General features: G+C 36.9%; 1 protein-coding gene across 2 annotated transcripts in view; it reads right to left on the bottom strand.

The window, feature by feature from the left end:
* LOC134754210 (dual specificity calcium/calmodulin-dependent 3',5'-cyclic nucleotide phosphodiesterase 1C-like) overlaps nt 1-18,313 on the bottom strand; it is a 166,409-nt gene that overhangs the window by 96,224 nt on the left and 51,872 nt on the right. For both annotated transcript variants that reach the window (XR_010128878.1, XM_063690371.1), the window contains exon 4: nt 13,949-14,012. Coding sequence is in view for 1 of the 2 variants with exons in the window: in XM_063690371.1 (XP_063546441.1) it covers nt 13,949-14,012 (64 nt within the window). In the remaining variant the exon portion in view is untranslated. The remainder of the gene's footprint in view (nt 1-13,948; nt 14,013-18,313) is intronic.

The raw sequence follows: 18,313 nt of genomic DNA, 5'->3' as shown, positions 1-18,313 counted from the left end.
ACGAAACCGTCAACGCCATCTATACGACAGTAAGCCAAAGCTAGTAGCGCCCTCTGAACGAGAATCAAATTTTCTTGATTTTCGAGGCACGTTTTTTCCTTAGACTGTATACATCTATTACGGAGTTATATCTATCTTTGCTAATGGTAAGCAAGTTGAATACTTTCAGGAGTCAATACGGACTTTGACTGTCTACATGACATACATGTCTTTTACATACAAATGCCACTGGACTCTAAACATACCGGTCAGTTATGTGTTAAATGGATGCATAATAAACAAAGGTAAATATCTTGGTTAAAGCTTTCCAAATATTTTAACCCATTCACTGCTAATGAACATTGACCGGAGCAAGCCATGTCATGAGCTACTTAATGTTTGAAGTTATTGACGGTTTTCCTCTGAACTTGCAGTATGTTGTGATACTGTTTGTATTATAAAACTGACTGTACACTTTAATTGCTTCTTGTTTTCATAAATCAGAATTTATAAAATTATTTTTTACAAATTTTGTGGATTCACTATTTCATTGTTTTGCAAGATTCATAATTGTGTTCTATTGTGAACTCATTTACCTTACAATGTGTGCTTGCATGGTATTTAACAAAATGATTTAGTTTTGTGCAGGTATAAGTTAACCAAGCAAAATATTTACAAAATATTTACTATTACGGCATTGTATTTATATCGAATATGTGCGTATATCTATGTCAATCAAAATAACTATAGAAAAGCTGAAGAAACCCATAACTTTAATCTCAGAAATAAATCAAAATTTGTTCAAACTAAATCTAACTTTATCCATTTCAATAACAGCCTTAACAATATCGCAATTAAAATCTTCAATAAATTAAGTACTGACATAAAACAATGTAGTGACTTAAGAACCTTTGATATTAAAGTGAGAGATTATTTTATTAATAGACCATTCTACACAATTGACGAATATTTTGCCAACGCACTTGATTAAAATGATTCTAGGAATATATTGTAAAGTTGACTTTTTTTTTATATTTACATAATAACAATATTTGACATTCATATACCACCCGACATTATTTTATGCACTATATTTTTAGCTAGATTAAGTAATTGATGTAAATAATTGTATATACTGTATAATTGTATTTGCATGTACATGTACTTAACGCAAATAAATAATAATCTGAATCTGAATTTGAACCTGGATGATGATGTGTTGAGTTACCTACACATAAAATGCACATGTACAGCTGAAGAAAGTCAACTATGTGTGTCTTGGGAAGCTTTGTTTGACAAGCTTTATGGTTTAAGCATGTGCCATTGATGTGGCTGATTGATCATCATCAATATACACTTTCATGATGGTTACCAAAATACAATTAGTGAAACCTATAAGGCGAACCTGGGTAAGAGAGTAACCTCGATAACATGAACTTCTGTTCAGGTTCTACCGTAGTTCAACGGTAGTATAGTAAGTGTGTTGCCTTTATTTAGGGGCACGGAAGAGGCAAGCCAAGTTGTACATAATTATTTTATAATTGGTTGCATGTAGCGACTGCTTATTGTTTTATATCTTCGATGTTAAAGGCAAATGCTGTTATTTCAACTACTACAGTGTAATTTTCTCCATATATTTTCAGATTAAGAACTGACTACTATTGCTACACTGTGTTTCGTGTATACACTCTCAGATTAAGATTTGAGTTGTGTTTTGCCTTTATATTCTCGGACTTGGAACTAAGTTGTAATTTTATTAGACACTCGGCTTGAGAACTGAGTTATTATTTTATTTATATGCTCTCGGATTGGGAACCGAGTTGTGATTTTGTTTTATCCCAGATTCAGAACTGGGTTATTGTTGTCATACTAATGTGTTTTGTTAACAGGTTTGCCGACTATAATAAACACATTGTGCTTGATTATTACAGTTACCTAACATGGTAATACTTGCGATATATTGTTTTATGGGGGCCCCACTGTCAGCCATTTTACTTAAAAGGCTGATTCATAATTCTATCGGTTGCTTCAATGTCAGCTATATATAGAGCTTTAATTATTGTGTGTTCTTTTAAGAGCTGTTACTCGAAGATTCGACAAGGGATGCTATCCTTAAGAGGCTAGTTCCTGGCGCCGGTAATCGCAACATAGGCTTTAAGAGGCGTTCTGTTGCTTGTCACTATCCTTAAGAGGGTAGTTTGTTACTGGTATCTGCAGTGCAGGCCTGAAATGGCGGACCATTGCATGTGATATAAGACTATTTTGGCAAGGGATGCTATCCTTGAGAAGCTAGTTCCTGGCGCCGGTAATCGCAATATAGGCTTTAAGAGGCGGTCTGTTGCTTGTCACTATTCACTATATTTAAGAGGGTAGTTTGTTATTGCTATCTGCAGTGCAGGCCTTAAGAGGCGTACCATTGTATGTGATATTAGATAACTGTCTATCTATATCTTATTATTTGTTGTTGACCTTGAGAGGTTGGCTTGAGACCTTGTTTCACAAAAGTATGTTTTAAGACTGATGATCTTAAGATTACCTTGAAAGGGTTGCTTGCACTTATACCTTCTAGAGATAGTTGGAGGGAGTGCCTGTTCAGAATGCCCAGTTGAAACAATGATAATCTTATCGTGAAGCGCCGACTTCTGCGATCGTTGCGCCTACAAGGGCAGTGGTATCCTAGCCTGCATATGGTATTTTAACACGGTAATGTTTTTGTCTAATAATTAAATCTGTGGATAACTGCCATTAGTCACGAATGTCACGATGCTAGAAAGCGGTGACATGAAGTACTTGATTATGTCACCATTAAAGGTGATTATGTAATTTATAACAATGTTGTTATGTTGCTAAAGAGCGCCCATGAGTTCTGTCCAAACATAATTGCATCTGTCTCATGTTTTTACAGAAGTAGACTATTTGACTGTCATTGTTATTTACGGTATGATTTTATGTCTATCAAGCCGGACCTGTGATTGAAAGGGTCTAACTGTGCCAATTGTGCATTAATGTATCGTCGTAATCTTATCAAGGTTATTTGAACAACATTGGTATTATACTAATGCTAAAAGCCTGTTCCGTCATGCGCGAAGGAAAAACGCCGCAAGCGTGGAACAGAAGTGTGGTGGTGCTCTTCTTCATAAAAGGTGATAACACCTTGCTGAAGAATTATAGACCCATCTCACTTCTGAGCCATGTTTACAAGCTGTTTTCGAGAGTCATCACGAACCGTCTCGCACGCAGGTTTGACGACTTCCAGCCTCCCGAACAAGCAGGTTTCCGTAAAGGCTATAGTACCGTAGACCACATACATGCGTTGCGGCAGGTTATACAGAAGACTGAGGAGTATAACCTCCCCCTTTGCCTTGCATTTGTGGACTACGAGAAAGCCTTCGATTCGATCGAGACTTGGGCTGTGCTGCAGTCTCTCCAAAGGCGCCAAATTGACTACCGGTATATCGAAGTGCTGAAGTGTTTGTACGAAAACGCCACCATGTCCTTCCGACTACAGGGCCAGAGCTCGAAGCCTATTCCATTGCAGCGGGGAGTCAGACAAGGAGATGTAATCTCCCCAAAGCTGTTCACCGCTGCATTGGAGGATGAGGCGTCCGCGTACCGGAAGACGAACTGCCGGTAGGCCTCCAACGAGATGGAGCGACGACCTGGTGAAGGTCGCGGGAATTCCGTGGTTGCGAGCGGCACAGGATCGGTCGGAGTGGCGAGCCTTGGGGGAGGCCTATGTCCAGCAGTGGACGTCTATCGGCTGACATGATGATGATGATGATGATGATGAAAAGCCTGTCGATGGCTATAATTCCAAGGGTAAATTATCACGCCTTATTATATTAAGGAACTTAGTCTTTTCACACGTATGTTACAGAGCTTCGTAAACAAGAGTTTATGCTGTTTTCATGTGCTGCATCGGAGGGCAGCTATGCTCACGCATGAGACGTGTCCCATGTTAGCCTCTCACGAGTTGTACGCATTGTTGTGCGTGCGTGCGAAGGAGTCTTATATCCTACAACGGACGACCCAACTGTGAGTTTGTTCCAAGTCTTTGCTTTTAAAACAACGCAAAACGTCATTGTTACGTTTAGCGGTCAGTATGAAACGCACCGCTCGTGGAAGGTTTGGGTTACCTGCATGGGTACATTATACAAGAAGTTTATAAATAAATATCTAATAAATCCTTCCAAGTTATGACGTTATTCACAAGAAAATAATTTATGTTAGATTGCGTTGCAAAAGTGGTCATGTCATGCTCATCGCAATATTTTATTACTTGCATAAATAATTAATTGATATTTTTCTATCCTCTTGGTGTCATATGCACATGAATTATACTAAACCTTTTGTGTATTTCAAGCAAGTACCGAGCAGTCTTGCATATGCTAACACCTCTCGTAAGTACCACGGAACATTTGGTTGCTAGCCTGGTCATGCAATCTTACATTTAGTTCAGTCAGCTGACCTTAGCCTTACCCCAATTCGATTAAAATAGAACTAAATGTCTTGGTGTAAGTTGACGATAACGAAATAGACCGTTTCAACGGAACTTGAGTCAATTACTTAAAAGGAACTAGCCTTGTGTATCGGCTGAGCATAAAAGATGCTTGTTCAATTCGCAGAGTAACGAACAGATGGAGGCTACCGCCACCTGGTGGAGGCCCAGCTGGCTGCGATTGCGTTGGCTGCGGCTGTCTCCAGTGGCGGCACGGCTAGCAGTGACCTTCGGGGCGTAGGTAGGGTCAGGAGATGGCCGAGCTAAAAGGCGGCATCGTCATTTAGCTGTCCTCACATCACTACGACAACCGGAATGACACAGCACTACGAGCGTCGTCCATCTTGGAGATCGGTTTCTGGGCGTTGTACCACGCCACGTACTATCCAAGACTAAACTCTCATATTTTGTGATGCCGTAATAAATATTTGTCTAAATGGTGTTCTGGTGTACGTTTTTACTCTTACACTAATTATGCCTAAAATTATATGTTTTTTGTTGTGTAGGCTGCATCCATCACTACGCATTTAAGGGTTAAAGAGGAGGATATTTCCAATAAAAACGTTCTGACCTGCAGAACTATATCTCCATTATTTATACTTTTTATTCAACGTTGAACATAACCCTCTACTCCTAATTTCCGGGATGCGCGTGAGATAATTTATATGATTTAGGTATATATTTTACTGTATAGGCACTTATGTATTTATAAATGAAACGTTAGAGCTATTGGTCAAATACAAACTGGTTTATTCATGGAGTTGTAAGTAGAGTAAACATGTTTGTTTACATTATGGGGTCGTGACGTCACACAACCACAGGGCTATCACGCGCGTGGCGTGAAAAATCGGGTACGTAAAATTGAATATTATTTTAAAGGTATTAAATGTTAAGTTTTCAACCAAAAGGTACCACATTGTCGCTTGTTGATAAGGTTGATTTCTAATTGAAGCTATATGGAAATAGCGCCTTACTGACAAGCGACAATAAGTACCCTTTTGGTTGAAAATGGAACAAATATTAAATATTCATTTTAAAAAAATGGAGTAGGTATTAAAAAATATTAAAGAAAATATTACGGTCAGTAATTTATATTTAAGTTATTTTGTCTACAAGATAGGCAATTATTTAGTAACACATTTTTCTCGAACTTTCGCCTTTATTGTAAATTAAAAAAAATGGTAACATAATTGTAAAAATATTTCGCCTCGTGGAGTCCTTTTTTCATATACATGCCTACTTAACAAGATCACGACACAAAAGTTTTTATAAAATTAATACTTTGTTTAAAATAAATTTTAGAATAGAGTAATAGAATAGTGAATATTAACAAAAATTTAAAAATCAAGGTAAAATTGTAAAAAAAAAATATATTAACTTATTAACCAAAGTATTAATAGTAAATGGGACGAGCCGCCCTACCGTCTAGTACGGAATAACCTTGTTGATACGTCAACTAGTACGGATCGAGCTAGTCTTCTTGCCACTGCGGAGTGGGAGTCGGGTCTGTGGCTGCAAGCTCTACCCTCCCCGTCCATAGGTACCCTATTAGACAACACCACCTTTAGACTGGCGACTTGTTTGCGCATAGGGACTGTAACCAACGTCCCCAATGTAATAGGTGTATACAAAGGCGTTATAATTATAGTATGGTGTGAAACAAACGATGTATTATTACAAAAAATAAACCAATATTCATTAAATTTAGCTGAATTGTCTTCGGTTACTGCGATACTTACTCATGAAATAAAACTATGAAAACGTATTATATCGCGTATATTGAATTTATAATACATCCCGACGTTTCGAACCCTTTACAGCTTAAATTTAGCTGCTTCTGCAAGTTAAATACTATGTACCTGAAACGATGTACTCAATATGATTACTTGGGTGTAAACAACTATATGACAACAAATATTAAAAATCATACGCTAAACAATAATAGATGCCAATTTATTATTTAGTCGCCAAACTATCATTTCAAGATACCAATTATTATTTTTTGTGGATTAAATTTGATGCCAGTTTTTTTAATAATATGATGCTCATATTTGGAGCCAATATAAATTTTTAGGCTCTAAAATATGAATGCACGGCCAAATTATATTATTATATGCCCAATGAAAGTTCCTGTTTAATATTTTAGTTGCCCGGTTAATAATAAGCCTCAGTAAATGTTTTAATTGGAAATAATTCTACAAGTTAGGTAAGTATATAGGTATTTGCAAAGATAGATATAACTCCGTAATAAATGGATACCTTCCAAGGAAAAAACGGTGCCTCGAAAAATCACCATAACTCGAGAAATATTTATCCGATTTCATTAATTTTTGTTTTAAATCACACCTCTATATGTGTGCTTGAAATGATGTTCTATATATTGTATCGATAAAGTCAACCGTTTATTAGTAATGAAAGAAATATTGAAAATTTTCTAATTTTTTTGTGATACTTTTTTCTTAAATCAGGTTTTTTACAAAATATCTTGTACAATACAAAAAAGTTTTAAATGAGGCAAAATATTGTATTAAATTACCTTTAATTTGGCATATAACTTGTATAGATCTGATCACTGAGAACACATGGAAACTTAATTTGATTTTACTTCCGTTGAAATTCACCGTTGACTAAATAACTGCGTACAGAACAAAAAGCTTCAGATAGAAGTAATAGAGTACAAAAATTATGTTTTAGTACATTTTAATAATTTTAAAAGTAATTTAGTTGGGAGTAATTGTAGTATAACAGTAATATTAATTTTGATGTTAGAGGTAAAAACTAGTATTCGGTTTAAATAGTAATTTCTTCAGTGAAAATGTGTTCGGCTACAAATAAAATACAATATACAAATAGGTAATATATTTTATATTTTTCTGCCAAGGTAATATATTTTTCTGCCAAGTATTTTACACAGGTAGCCTATGGGTCAACTACACGCTGAAAGCCTATAATGCTCTCCGTATCCAGTATAATGATGCCTTCAGAATCCTGTTGAGGTTGCCACGGTTCTGTAGCGCGTCAGGAATGTTTGCCGAGGCGCGTACCGACGACTTTTATGCGATCAGGCGAAAGCGGGTCGCATCTATCCTAAATCGCATCCGACGCAGCGACAACGGGATACTGAAGGTCATCGCCGATAGACCTGATAGTTCCATCCTGTGTGCATGGGTCAAAACTATTAAGTAGAATACATATATCGACATTTGTTATGCTTGTATCTGTTGCTCTTTTGACATGAAATCATTATTTATATGAATTTAAATTAAAAGATAATGGTAAATTTTTGACATTCTAATTATTATTCTAGTCTATATTATTTTGAATCTGAAATATTAATTATTATTATTGTATTCATTATTTAAATTTATTGGATTTTGATTTTATTGTTAAAAGTTTTGTTTTTATTTTTAATGTATTTACTAACACATAGGTATAACGATGGTACTAACAACATTGTATGGAATTTTGAATGTTCTGAAATAAAGATATTTTATTTTTATTTATTTTAATAAATTACAAGAATAGTAGCAGGGCTTCGTTTCTTTTCGTTCATAAACCCGGGAACGAAAAGGATTTCGGTTCCGTTTGTTGTTACCGGTTAAAGAACTGTTCTATTTAGATAACGTTGAAATGCGTTCGCCTTTCGTTTTTGTGGAACGAAATTAACCGGTTAAGTAAATTGTAAAATATCGAAGTAAGATTGAACGAGTAAGTTATTGCTATCTCTTTCACGTATGACAAAGAGTTTAACTGAGAGTCTCCGAAAGCAGCAGTAACCGGTAGTATATCGTTCCCCGCGAACCGTAAAATTCCGTTCCCTCTTCTTACCGGTTAGAAGGGAAAACGTAATTTTTTAGTTCATCATCATCATCATATCCGCCAGAGGATGTCCACTGCTGGACATAGGCCTCCCCCAAAGAGTGCCACAATGACCGGTCTTGCGCCACCCGCATCCAGCAGACTCCCGCGGCCTTTACCAGGTCATCAGTCCATCTTGTGGAGGGCCTACCCACGCTGCGCCTTCCGGTACGTGGTCGCCACTTGAGAACCTTTCCGCTCCAACGGCTATCGGTTCTACGTGCAATGTGCTCCGCCCACTGCTACTTACGTTCAGGGACCGGACAACCCTTTCCGCGATAAAACCCTTTCAATGGGCAACACTTAAACACGGCTAACACATTGAAAGACTTTCCCTTTTGAACTGCAAGCCCATTCATACCCTTACCTTTGACTAACCCTTACCGAAATGCTAACCAAAAATAAGGCTAGCCCTTAATAAGGGTTACCCTTATCTTTAAGCGCTTTTTATAAAGGTTTCCCTTTGCGTGAAAGATACAGGATTAGTATATATCTACGGTAGTGTGTGAAAAGGAAAGAAAATACGTGCCTAGTCAAAGAACGCCGCCGTCGCCGCCGACGATCGCTCGGATTCGAAGTAATGTGTGCTTTATGAACAAGGTAGACGACTTAAATTAGCACGCTTATATGCTAAAAGGGAAGCCCTTTATAAGGCTAACCCTTATAAGCAATATGCAAGGTGTTGGTGAGCGGATGATAAGGGTTTTGTAAGGGTATTTGGGCTACCGATCACTCAAATGTGGTAGCTTTATATAAGGGTTTTTAAAACCAAAACAAAGGGTTTAGTCTGGCAAAGGGTATGGTGAGTTAAGCCTTATGCAATACCCTTATAAAACCCCGATAAGGGATAGCGGGCCGGTCCCTGCTTACGTTTAGCGATTCGGAGGGCTACATCGGTTACTTTGCTTCTGCTGCGGATGGCCTCATTTCTGATGCGATCACGCAGAGAAACTCCCAGCATAGCCCTCTCCATTGCCCTTTGGGTGACTTTGAGCCTGCTTATGAGGCACACAGTAAGCGGCCACGTTTCAGTTCCATATGGCATCACTGGCAACACACACTGGTCGAAGACTTTCGTTTTGAGACACTGCGGAATATTAGACAAATAGTTGTGCCGTAGCGTAGCTTTCCAAACGCTGCCCATCCGAGTAGGATTCGTTGATTAACCTCTTTCTCCAAGTTGGACCTACCTAACTGGACAGTCTGTCCTAGGTATATATAATCGTCTACATCTTCAAGTGTAAAGTCTCCGATTGTAACGGGAGCTGGTTCTACATGGGCATTTGACATGATCTTCGTCTTGTCCATGTTCATCCTCAGACCAACTCGCTCGGAAGCTTTACTGAGGTCATCGAGCATCATACTCAAATCCTCCATGGTCTCAGCCAAGACTACTATATCGTCCGCAAACCGAAGGTGAGTGATGTACCTACTCGCCGTTTATGTTGATGCCAAGCCTTCCTCAGTCTAAAGTCTTGAAAACTTCCTCTAATCAAAGAGGATATAATAAGATAGAGCGGTACTGTCATAGTAGATTTTGTAACCACAGTAAATTCACTGCCATCTATCGACACACTTTAAAACTAAAAATGAAGATTTATAAAAATACGATAAAATGTATTTAAATATGGATAAATGATTTTTTTTTATTTGCATGAATTATTTTTATGATTTTGACCCATGTTCTTTCACTGATATGCGTTAAAATTGTTAAATAACAAACGAAACCGTCAACGCCATCTATACGACAGTAGGCCAAAGCTAGTAGCGCCCTCTGATTGAGAATCAAATTTTCTTGATTTTCGAGGCACGTTTTTTCCTTAGACTGTATCCATCTATTACGAAGTTATATCTATCTTTGCTCTAATGCAGCGGTAAACAGTTTAGGAGAAATACCATTCCCTTGCCTGCCTCCCCGCTGCAACGGAGTAGGCTTCGAATTCCGGTCCTGGAGTCGGACTGACATAGTGGCGTTCTCGTACAAACACTTCAGCACTTCGATATAGCGGTAATCCACTTGGCACCTCTGGAGATTGTAGTACACAGGTTTCGATCGAATCGAAGGCTTTCTCGTAGTCTACAAACGCTGAGCAGAGAGGCAGGTTATACTCCTCAGTCTTCTGTATTACCTGCCGGAGCGTATGGATGTGGTCTACGGTACTGAAGCCTCTTCGGAAGCCGGTTTGTTCAGGAGACTGAGAGTCATCTAGCCTGCGTGCGAGACTGTTTGTAATGACTCTTGAAAACAGCTTATAGACATGGCTCAGAAGTAAGTCAGAGTTTTGATTCGCGTTCCATCAATTAACCGGTTTCTAATAAACGAATTAATATAACGGTTTTGGAAAGACGTTAACAGGTATTAGTATTATATATTGGTTTTGATTTGATACAGGTAAAAACTGGTACCTATTCGGTGTAAATAGAAATTTCGTCAGTGAAAATGTGTTCGGCTACAAATAAAGTGAACTAGATGTGTGAATATCAATAATATGTGGCGAGATAGGACCATTAAGTGAAGTGAACCCCCTAAAAGACGGACAATCTTGGGCAGTGTTATTTAACGCAGCATTAATAAGGAATTTTGAGCCTATTACTAAACGACGTGATATACCTACCGGCTGAACTGTTACTGTCAGCATTAAAATTAAATAATACTGCCCAAGATTGTCCATCGTTTGGGGGGTGTACCTACTTTACTTAATATTCCTATCTCGCAACATATTATACAAATATCTAGTTTACATTGTATATTTGCATCATCTTGATTTGTAGGCGAACACATTTTCACTAAAGAAATTACTATTTAAACCGAATACTAGTTTTTACCTTTAACATATCAAAATTAATATTACTATTATACTACAACTATCCTAAATTATTGCTAAAATAATTAAAATATACTAAAAGCATAATTTTTGTACTGTACAGCTTCTATTTGAAGCTTTTTCTTCTGTACGAAGTTATTTAGTCAACGGTGAATTTCAACTGAAGTAAAATAAATTCATATTTCCATGCGTTTTTAGCAGGTTTTTAGTCATCAGACCCATACAAGCTATACGTCAAATTAAAGATAATTTAATACACTATTTTGTCTTATTTAAAACTTTTTTGTAATGTTCACGATATTTTGTAAAAACCAGATTTAAAAAAAAATATCACAAAAAAAAAAACAATATTTCTTTAATTACTAATTAACGGTTGACTTTATCGATCAAATATGTGAACAAAATTTCAAGCACATATATGGAGCTTTTGTTTAAAAAAAAATGGTAATAAATTCGGATGAATACTTGTTGAGTTATGGTTGATTTTTTTTAACTCAATATCCGCCATCTTGGATTGGCGGCCATTTTGGTTAGCTACGATTTTGAGATGGCAATCATGGTTTTTTAACATCATAATAAGCCTATCTAACTGCTGTGAAAAGGAAATTTGGTACCCCCAAATTATATTATTTTCCAAAATTTGGCTAGCTGGCCCATGGACTAGTAGGTATGTACCCACACCAAGGTATCTAGATCTCTAAATTTGGCTACTTATTTTCCATTAAGAATTAAATATCTAAATAAATGAAATTTCTGCATTAAGTACATGTCTTAAAAAGAAAAAAATGCCTAATGATATCGAAACTGCTACTTTTTTAGGCGCTGATCTACAATGACTCCGTGTCCGTGATGTTTTATATTCTCCAAATATATGTACTTAGTCGTAAAACATGTGAACACGAAATTCACAAAAATCGGTTGTGGGTCATTAAAAACAATTCCGATTATGATAATAATGCTTTAAAATTTCTAGAAACTTACAAAACTTATAAAATTCCTGACTTATAATTAATATAGGCTCTACATAGATGGCGCTAGCAACACGTAACTTTTGTAAAATCTAATGTTAAAATATTTTAGAATTATGCCTGCTTATATATGATCCTGTATTATCGTAGATTCTATAAACGAATAAGTCATTTCTAGCTGGTATATCAACTCTTACAAAAATGAATGAAATCCCACCAAAAACATTTCATGTAAAGTGTTGCCAAGACTAGGCGCATAAAGCTTGTACACTCAAAAGCTATCAGATCCAGGCGCGGCTTCCTCTAAGGAGCGCTTGTGCAGTGCACTCCCATAAATAATCATAATGAAATTATAGTGCCTAATTAATATATTACTCTTTAAGATCTATCGTACAAAAGTAAAATACCAATTAAATAATTACCTTTATTCATTATAAGTTTATAGACGGCCTATACTACTCGGCCTACTCCTATAATTTCATAGGAATCATAGGTAACGCGCGAAGCGGAGCGCTTTGGATTGCGCTCCTATGAAAAAGATTTAGTACATAAAATCAATAGGAAATTCAATGAGAGCGAAAGAGAAGTTTCGCTACAGTTCCGCACGTGAAACAGAAGATTTTCTATGAAGAAAGAGGTAAAATTGGAGCGGCGCTCCGTAGCCCGTTTGACCTTGCGCCCTCTCGTCGAATGCGCGCGCATTGTGCGCGCCATATTGTCACTTGTTTGTAAACAGACCTTAGTTAGTAGTCAATTTTAAAGTACGCGCGTGAATGGAATTTTGGCATTTTTTTATTATAAATAATTAACCAAGAGTTTAAGCAGTAAGTGCACATAATTTGTTTGTTGTGAGGTATTTAAAATGAATGAATTTAACGGGAGAATGTGAAAAAAGTTTACAAAATCGACTCGAGTTCAATATAAAAGGAAAACCTTGAACTTTCGTAACAATGTTCGTCAAAAACAAAAACTTATATGTCATTAAATAAGATCAATATGCAAAAACACCGTAGTTGTGTTATGTCGCTGTGATAAAAGTAACTAGGTGTTTTAGTTTATCGTGTTACCTACCTAAGTACATATGTCTTGTTTGGAGCGGGCGCGGGCGGGCCGGGCGACGGCTGTGCGGTGAGTTTGCTTGGACCGAAACCGATGTGTTAACAATTTAGCACATATTTCCATAAAATTTTAAAACAACATTCACAACCTAGAATCCATTTGTAAAATGAACTGCAGTTGGCGTCTATCGGTCGTCAAGATATTCGTAATAGCGAAATTCTATAAGAGAGTTCAATGACCGTATTTTGTGTCGGTTAATTGAATGTGTAGTTTTTTACTGTGATAGTGAACACCCATAATATAGAATCACCAGCCGCCGCTGATCAGATCCCGTAGTAGGTACCAAGACTTTTACTCTGTAAGTCCTAACTTTATTAGCTCTAACTGTATAAAGCCAACATCTTGGTCAAACGTACAGTACGGCTTGGTCAAACGTACAGTACCGTTTCGTTGGTTGCAGTCACATAAACACTCACTCGGTGGACTTGTTGTACAAAGTAGTTACACAAGTCTTTCGAATTCTGAGTGTCATTAAGGGATTGTCCAATTTGTCCATTTGACAGCAACGAAACGGCCAAGCCCGTACTGTACGTTTGACCAAGATGTTGGCTTTATACAGTTAGAGCTAATAAAATTAGGACTTACAGAGTAAAAGTCTTGGTACCTACTACGGGATCTGATAGCTTTTGAGTGTACAAGCTTTATGCGCCTAGTCTTGGCAACATTTTACATGAAATGTTTTTGGTGGGATTGATAATTACCCCCCGAGACGTTTTCTAGTGTAAAGGCGTTGAACTGCCACAGCACCGACTGGTCGAGGATGCGCTGTAAAAAAAACGAATTATTTATTCCGTTACCATACAATGTTGTTTTTTTTAAGTTCTGTCAAATTATTACTAGGTACTAAGAAAACTCAGGACTTATACAATTAGTGACAGTATTACATATAATATGACAGTAATATTAATGAGTGACCTACACGCTTATCTGGTAATATTATACACTTGACGGAATATATTTATTCTCATTAAGTGTTTTGTGTGGTAAGTGTGGTACCGGTAGGTTAGCGTACCAAGTAGATGTTGTTGAACATGCCTTATTACCAAAATACTTGCAGCTGCTTCTTGGTAACATTGCTCATCTTCTGGTTTTCAAAAATAAATATTAGACAGACAAGAGGTAATAGATCACAGCTCTATGAAATTAGTCAATATCGAAGGATTCTCCGAAATTTTACAGTGGCTGGCTCTATTTCTTTAAAGTTGACCGACCACTGACATAATAAAATCTACTAGTGAATTAAACATTTTAGTTCTTAGGCAAGTATATAGTACTCGTACAGTCGCCATCAGATATATCGGAGCGGCCAAGGTGCTCACAAATATCTGAAAACGCCTCTATGGTCAAGGAGTTGGAGTGCGTGTTCAGATATTTTTGAGCACCATGGCCGCTCCGATATATCTGACAGCGACTGTACTTAAATATTCTATGTGTGTGTGTGTTTCTATGTGTGTAAATTACATGAAGTAAATAATAGGCATGATGACAGATTTAAAAAAACTGTCCTATAATGTTAAAAATCATAAATTATTTACTATGAATAACATATTATTGCATTTAATAAAGGTTTAGTAGGAAAAAACTACATTTTAGTTTTTAGATTTAAAATTCGCCCCAAAACGCTTGTAAGTGTCATGGCGTCCCTAGTGACGTCAAGTTCATATAAACAAAACGCACGTTCTAGGCGTTCCTTATGGTAGAAGAGCCGGCAGTAAAGTTTCGAACCAACGTGATACCGCGATGAGTTGCACAATGTTTTCCCATAAAAGTGATGCTAAGTCCGAATTTGATAGTCTGCCACGGCGGAACTTGCCGAAAGTACAAAAAAGATAGCCACTTCCGGTGCGAAAAAGGGGGGGTCATTTAACCCATCTGATACTGCAATAATAGTTATGGCATCAGTTAGAAATTTACTGGTAGATACAGAAAAGCGAAATCTGCCAGTATGATTCCTGCCGGAAGTGCTTGCCATACGCTCTCACAGGTGACCATCGGGACCCCTAAATTAACCCATCTGATACCAGCATGAAACCAATTCCAGTCGGTAGATATGAACCTTCTCTTCAGGAATATATAAGTCTGCCAGGGCGTTTTCTGCCAAACACCTTGACATACGAGATTTTGTGGCGCAACATCCGTGGTACCCGTATTTTGGAATTGTACATATTACGGACATTTCAAATACTGCAGGCTTATTAATTTATTACTCTATGCTTATATTTGTATATTATTACGTTATTAATAACATATATTTATAATAAATTAAGTTAAAATAAATTTTTTCTACTCGTCGAGTATAATCTGTGTATTACAACTTCACATGCAACACTACAACCTTACTCTTTTCAACGTTGGATAGTCTATGGCACTTCCGACTCAAGCATAAGAATTTTATCGATACGGTTTAGTCAATTATAAAAATTTTGAAAATAGAACTTCATACATTTCGATAAAATATTTCTTGTTTCTTGTTTAAAGAGACTCGATTCAATGCAAATTAGTCTACTTAAACAAGCTGCTGCGTCGCATCTGCACTGTGATTGGTTGGCCAACAATAACATTTTATTTTATGTTGTAGTAGAAACAATTGCTTCATAAGTCAGAAACGCGCACGAGACACCCTTCATATAGCAACATCCATACCCTACGAAAACCGCTTAGCGTTGCTTGTTATTCTCCATAGGCTACGGTGGCCAAAATCGAGAAAAAAACTGTCCTAAAATTAAATTTAGCAAGGAGCAGGTACCAGGGCCTCATGAGTTACGAGGAGGTGTCGTTGACCAACCCGCGCCGGGCCCGCGGCGGCCGCGGCCGGGGCGCGTACGAGTATGAAGGTATCGCGGGCTACGGCAGCTCGCGTATCTTAGCTGTATACTTTTGGTATGTTTACCTATATGATTCTACTAGTTGAAAGCATTATTTTTTGTCTCGTAGAAAAAGTATTGTATACAATAGTGATATAATCAAGCTTTTCAATCTCGTACCTTAACTTAAGCAACTCAGCAAGCTTCGTTGCTTAAACACGGTACTCGACTGAAAAGCTCTCTATTATATCACGATTGTATAAAATACTAAAATAATGTGATTAATATGATTGATAGCCATTAAATTAGCTATATGAATCGTTTGTCTTTGTCTGTCATTTTGACTTATGTATTTGTAAGAAGAGGATAAAACATAATTTAACTAATTCAGGCTCGTAAAGTTTTACGAATAAGGGGGTATTAGTATTCATTGCTAAATCAGGCTTGTAATGCGATATAAAATGTTTTTTGGTGGTTTCTTTTACGCTCGAGGCGTTTTTTCACCTATTTGGTGTATCTAATCACTATCTTATGTAGGGGAGAGAGGGGCAAGACCAGTAAGACGGGGTAGCGGCTTTATATGGCGACACGACTGACCAACCATCGGAATCCCGTTAGTGCATGACGATGCGTCGCCATCATGGCAATCAGTTCGCACAGTGACCGGCTAGACAAATGGTGTAGTTAATTATTTATTTGCAAAAAAACTATTTTTGCCATATTCCTTGTTATTTTTAGGGTTCCGTACCCAAAGGGTAAAAACGGGACCCTATTACTAAGACTCCGATGTCTGTCTGTCTGTCTGTCACCAGGCTGTATCTCATCAACCGTGATAGCTAGACAGTCTAGACAGATGAAATTTTCACACATGACGTATTTCTGTTGGCGCTATAACAACAAACTATAACTAAAAACATAATAAAATAAATATTTAAGTAGGGTTCCCATACAACTAACATGATTTTTTCCCGTTTTTTGCGTAATGGTACGGAACCCTACGTGCGCGAGTCCGACTCGCACTTGGCCGGTTTTTGTGTTTTATTTGGTTTGCGTTTGTTTCCTTATTATCACCAGCACATATATACTGTTAATTTATTCCTATGGCCCAGCAATCACGCCAACAGCTAAGGAATTATTTGGTTTCAAGTACGGTTTTTTTTTTACAAAAAACTTTCGAATTTCATTAGGCACATGGGGGCAAGATGGGGTTCATCTTGACGGCCGTAGTTTTAAAGTGATGAACTGATGAAGAATTGCGGATTTGAATTTATTTATTTTTCTCTTGTAGAAGGGTGCAAAAGTATAAAAGAAAGTCAAATAGAGGAGAGTGGTTAGAGGAGGCCAAGAAAATGCGATAGTTGTTTTTTTGTTTCAATTTTTTATTATCTTTTCTTTTGTCAATGTCTCCTCCGCTCCGAATAATCAAAATAATTGTATTTATTAAGTGGTGAACGGTTTTGGTCACACATACTGTAAATAGTGTTAAAACTACTATATTTAAGTTTACCTTGTAGTGACTGTTTGTTTACCTAAATAAATTGAAAAAAAAAAAAAACATATTATGAAATTGTAAAAACAGGCACACTTTTTAGGGTTCCGTAGCCAAATGGCAAAAAAAGGGAACCCTTATAGATTAGTCATGTCTGTCTGTCTGTCCGTCCGTATGTCACAGCCACTTTTTTCCGAAACAATAAGAACTATACTGTTGAAACTTGGTAAGTAGATGTATTATGTGAACCGCATTAAGATTTTCACACAAAAATAGAAAAAAAAAAAACAATAAATTTTGGGGGTTACCCATACTTAGAACTGAAACTCAAAAAAATTTTTTTCACCAAGCCCATACGTGTGGGGTATCTATGGATAGGTCTTCAAATATGATATTGAGGTTTCTAATATCATTTTTTTTTTCTAAACTGAATAGTTTGCGCGAGAGACATTCCAAAGTGGTTAAATGTGCGTCCCGTCCCCCGTCCCCCCCCGTAACTTCTAAAATAAGAGAATGATAAAACTAAAAACAATATATGATGATTACCATGCAAACTTCCACCGAAAATTGGTATGAACGAGATCTAGTATTTTTTAATACGACATAAATCGTAAACCGCAATTTACCTTTCACTCACGTTTCACATAAAAAATACATAAAAAAAAAATATTAAATTAAATTATTACAGCTTTTCCTTATTTTTTGGTTTTTGTTGTTTTATTCTTTTAATATTTTTTTTATTTTTTATTTATTAAATTTTATTTTTTACTTTT

Source organism: Cydia strobilella, chromosome Z (genome assembly GCF_947568885.1).
Source record: "Cydia strobilella chromosome Z, ilCydStro3.1, whole genome shotgun sequence".
Classification (NCBI taxonomy): domain Eukaryota; kingdom Metazoa; phylum Arthropoda; class Insecta; order Lepidoptera; family Tortricidae; genus Cydia; species Cydia strobilella.
The sequence above is the reverse complement of the archived record's forward strand: the minus strand, read 5'-3'. Positions and strand labels throughout refer to the sequence as shown.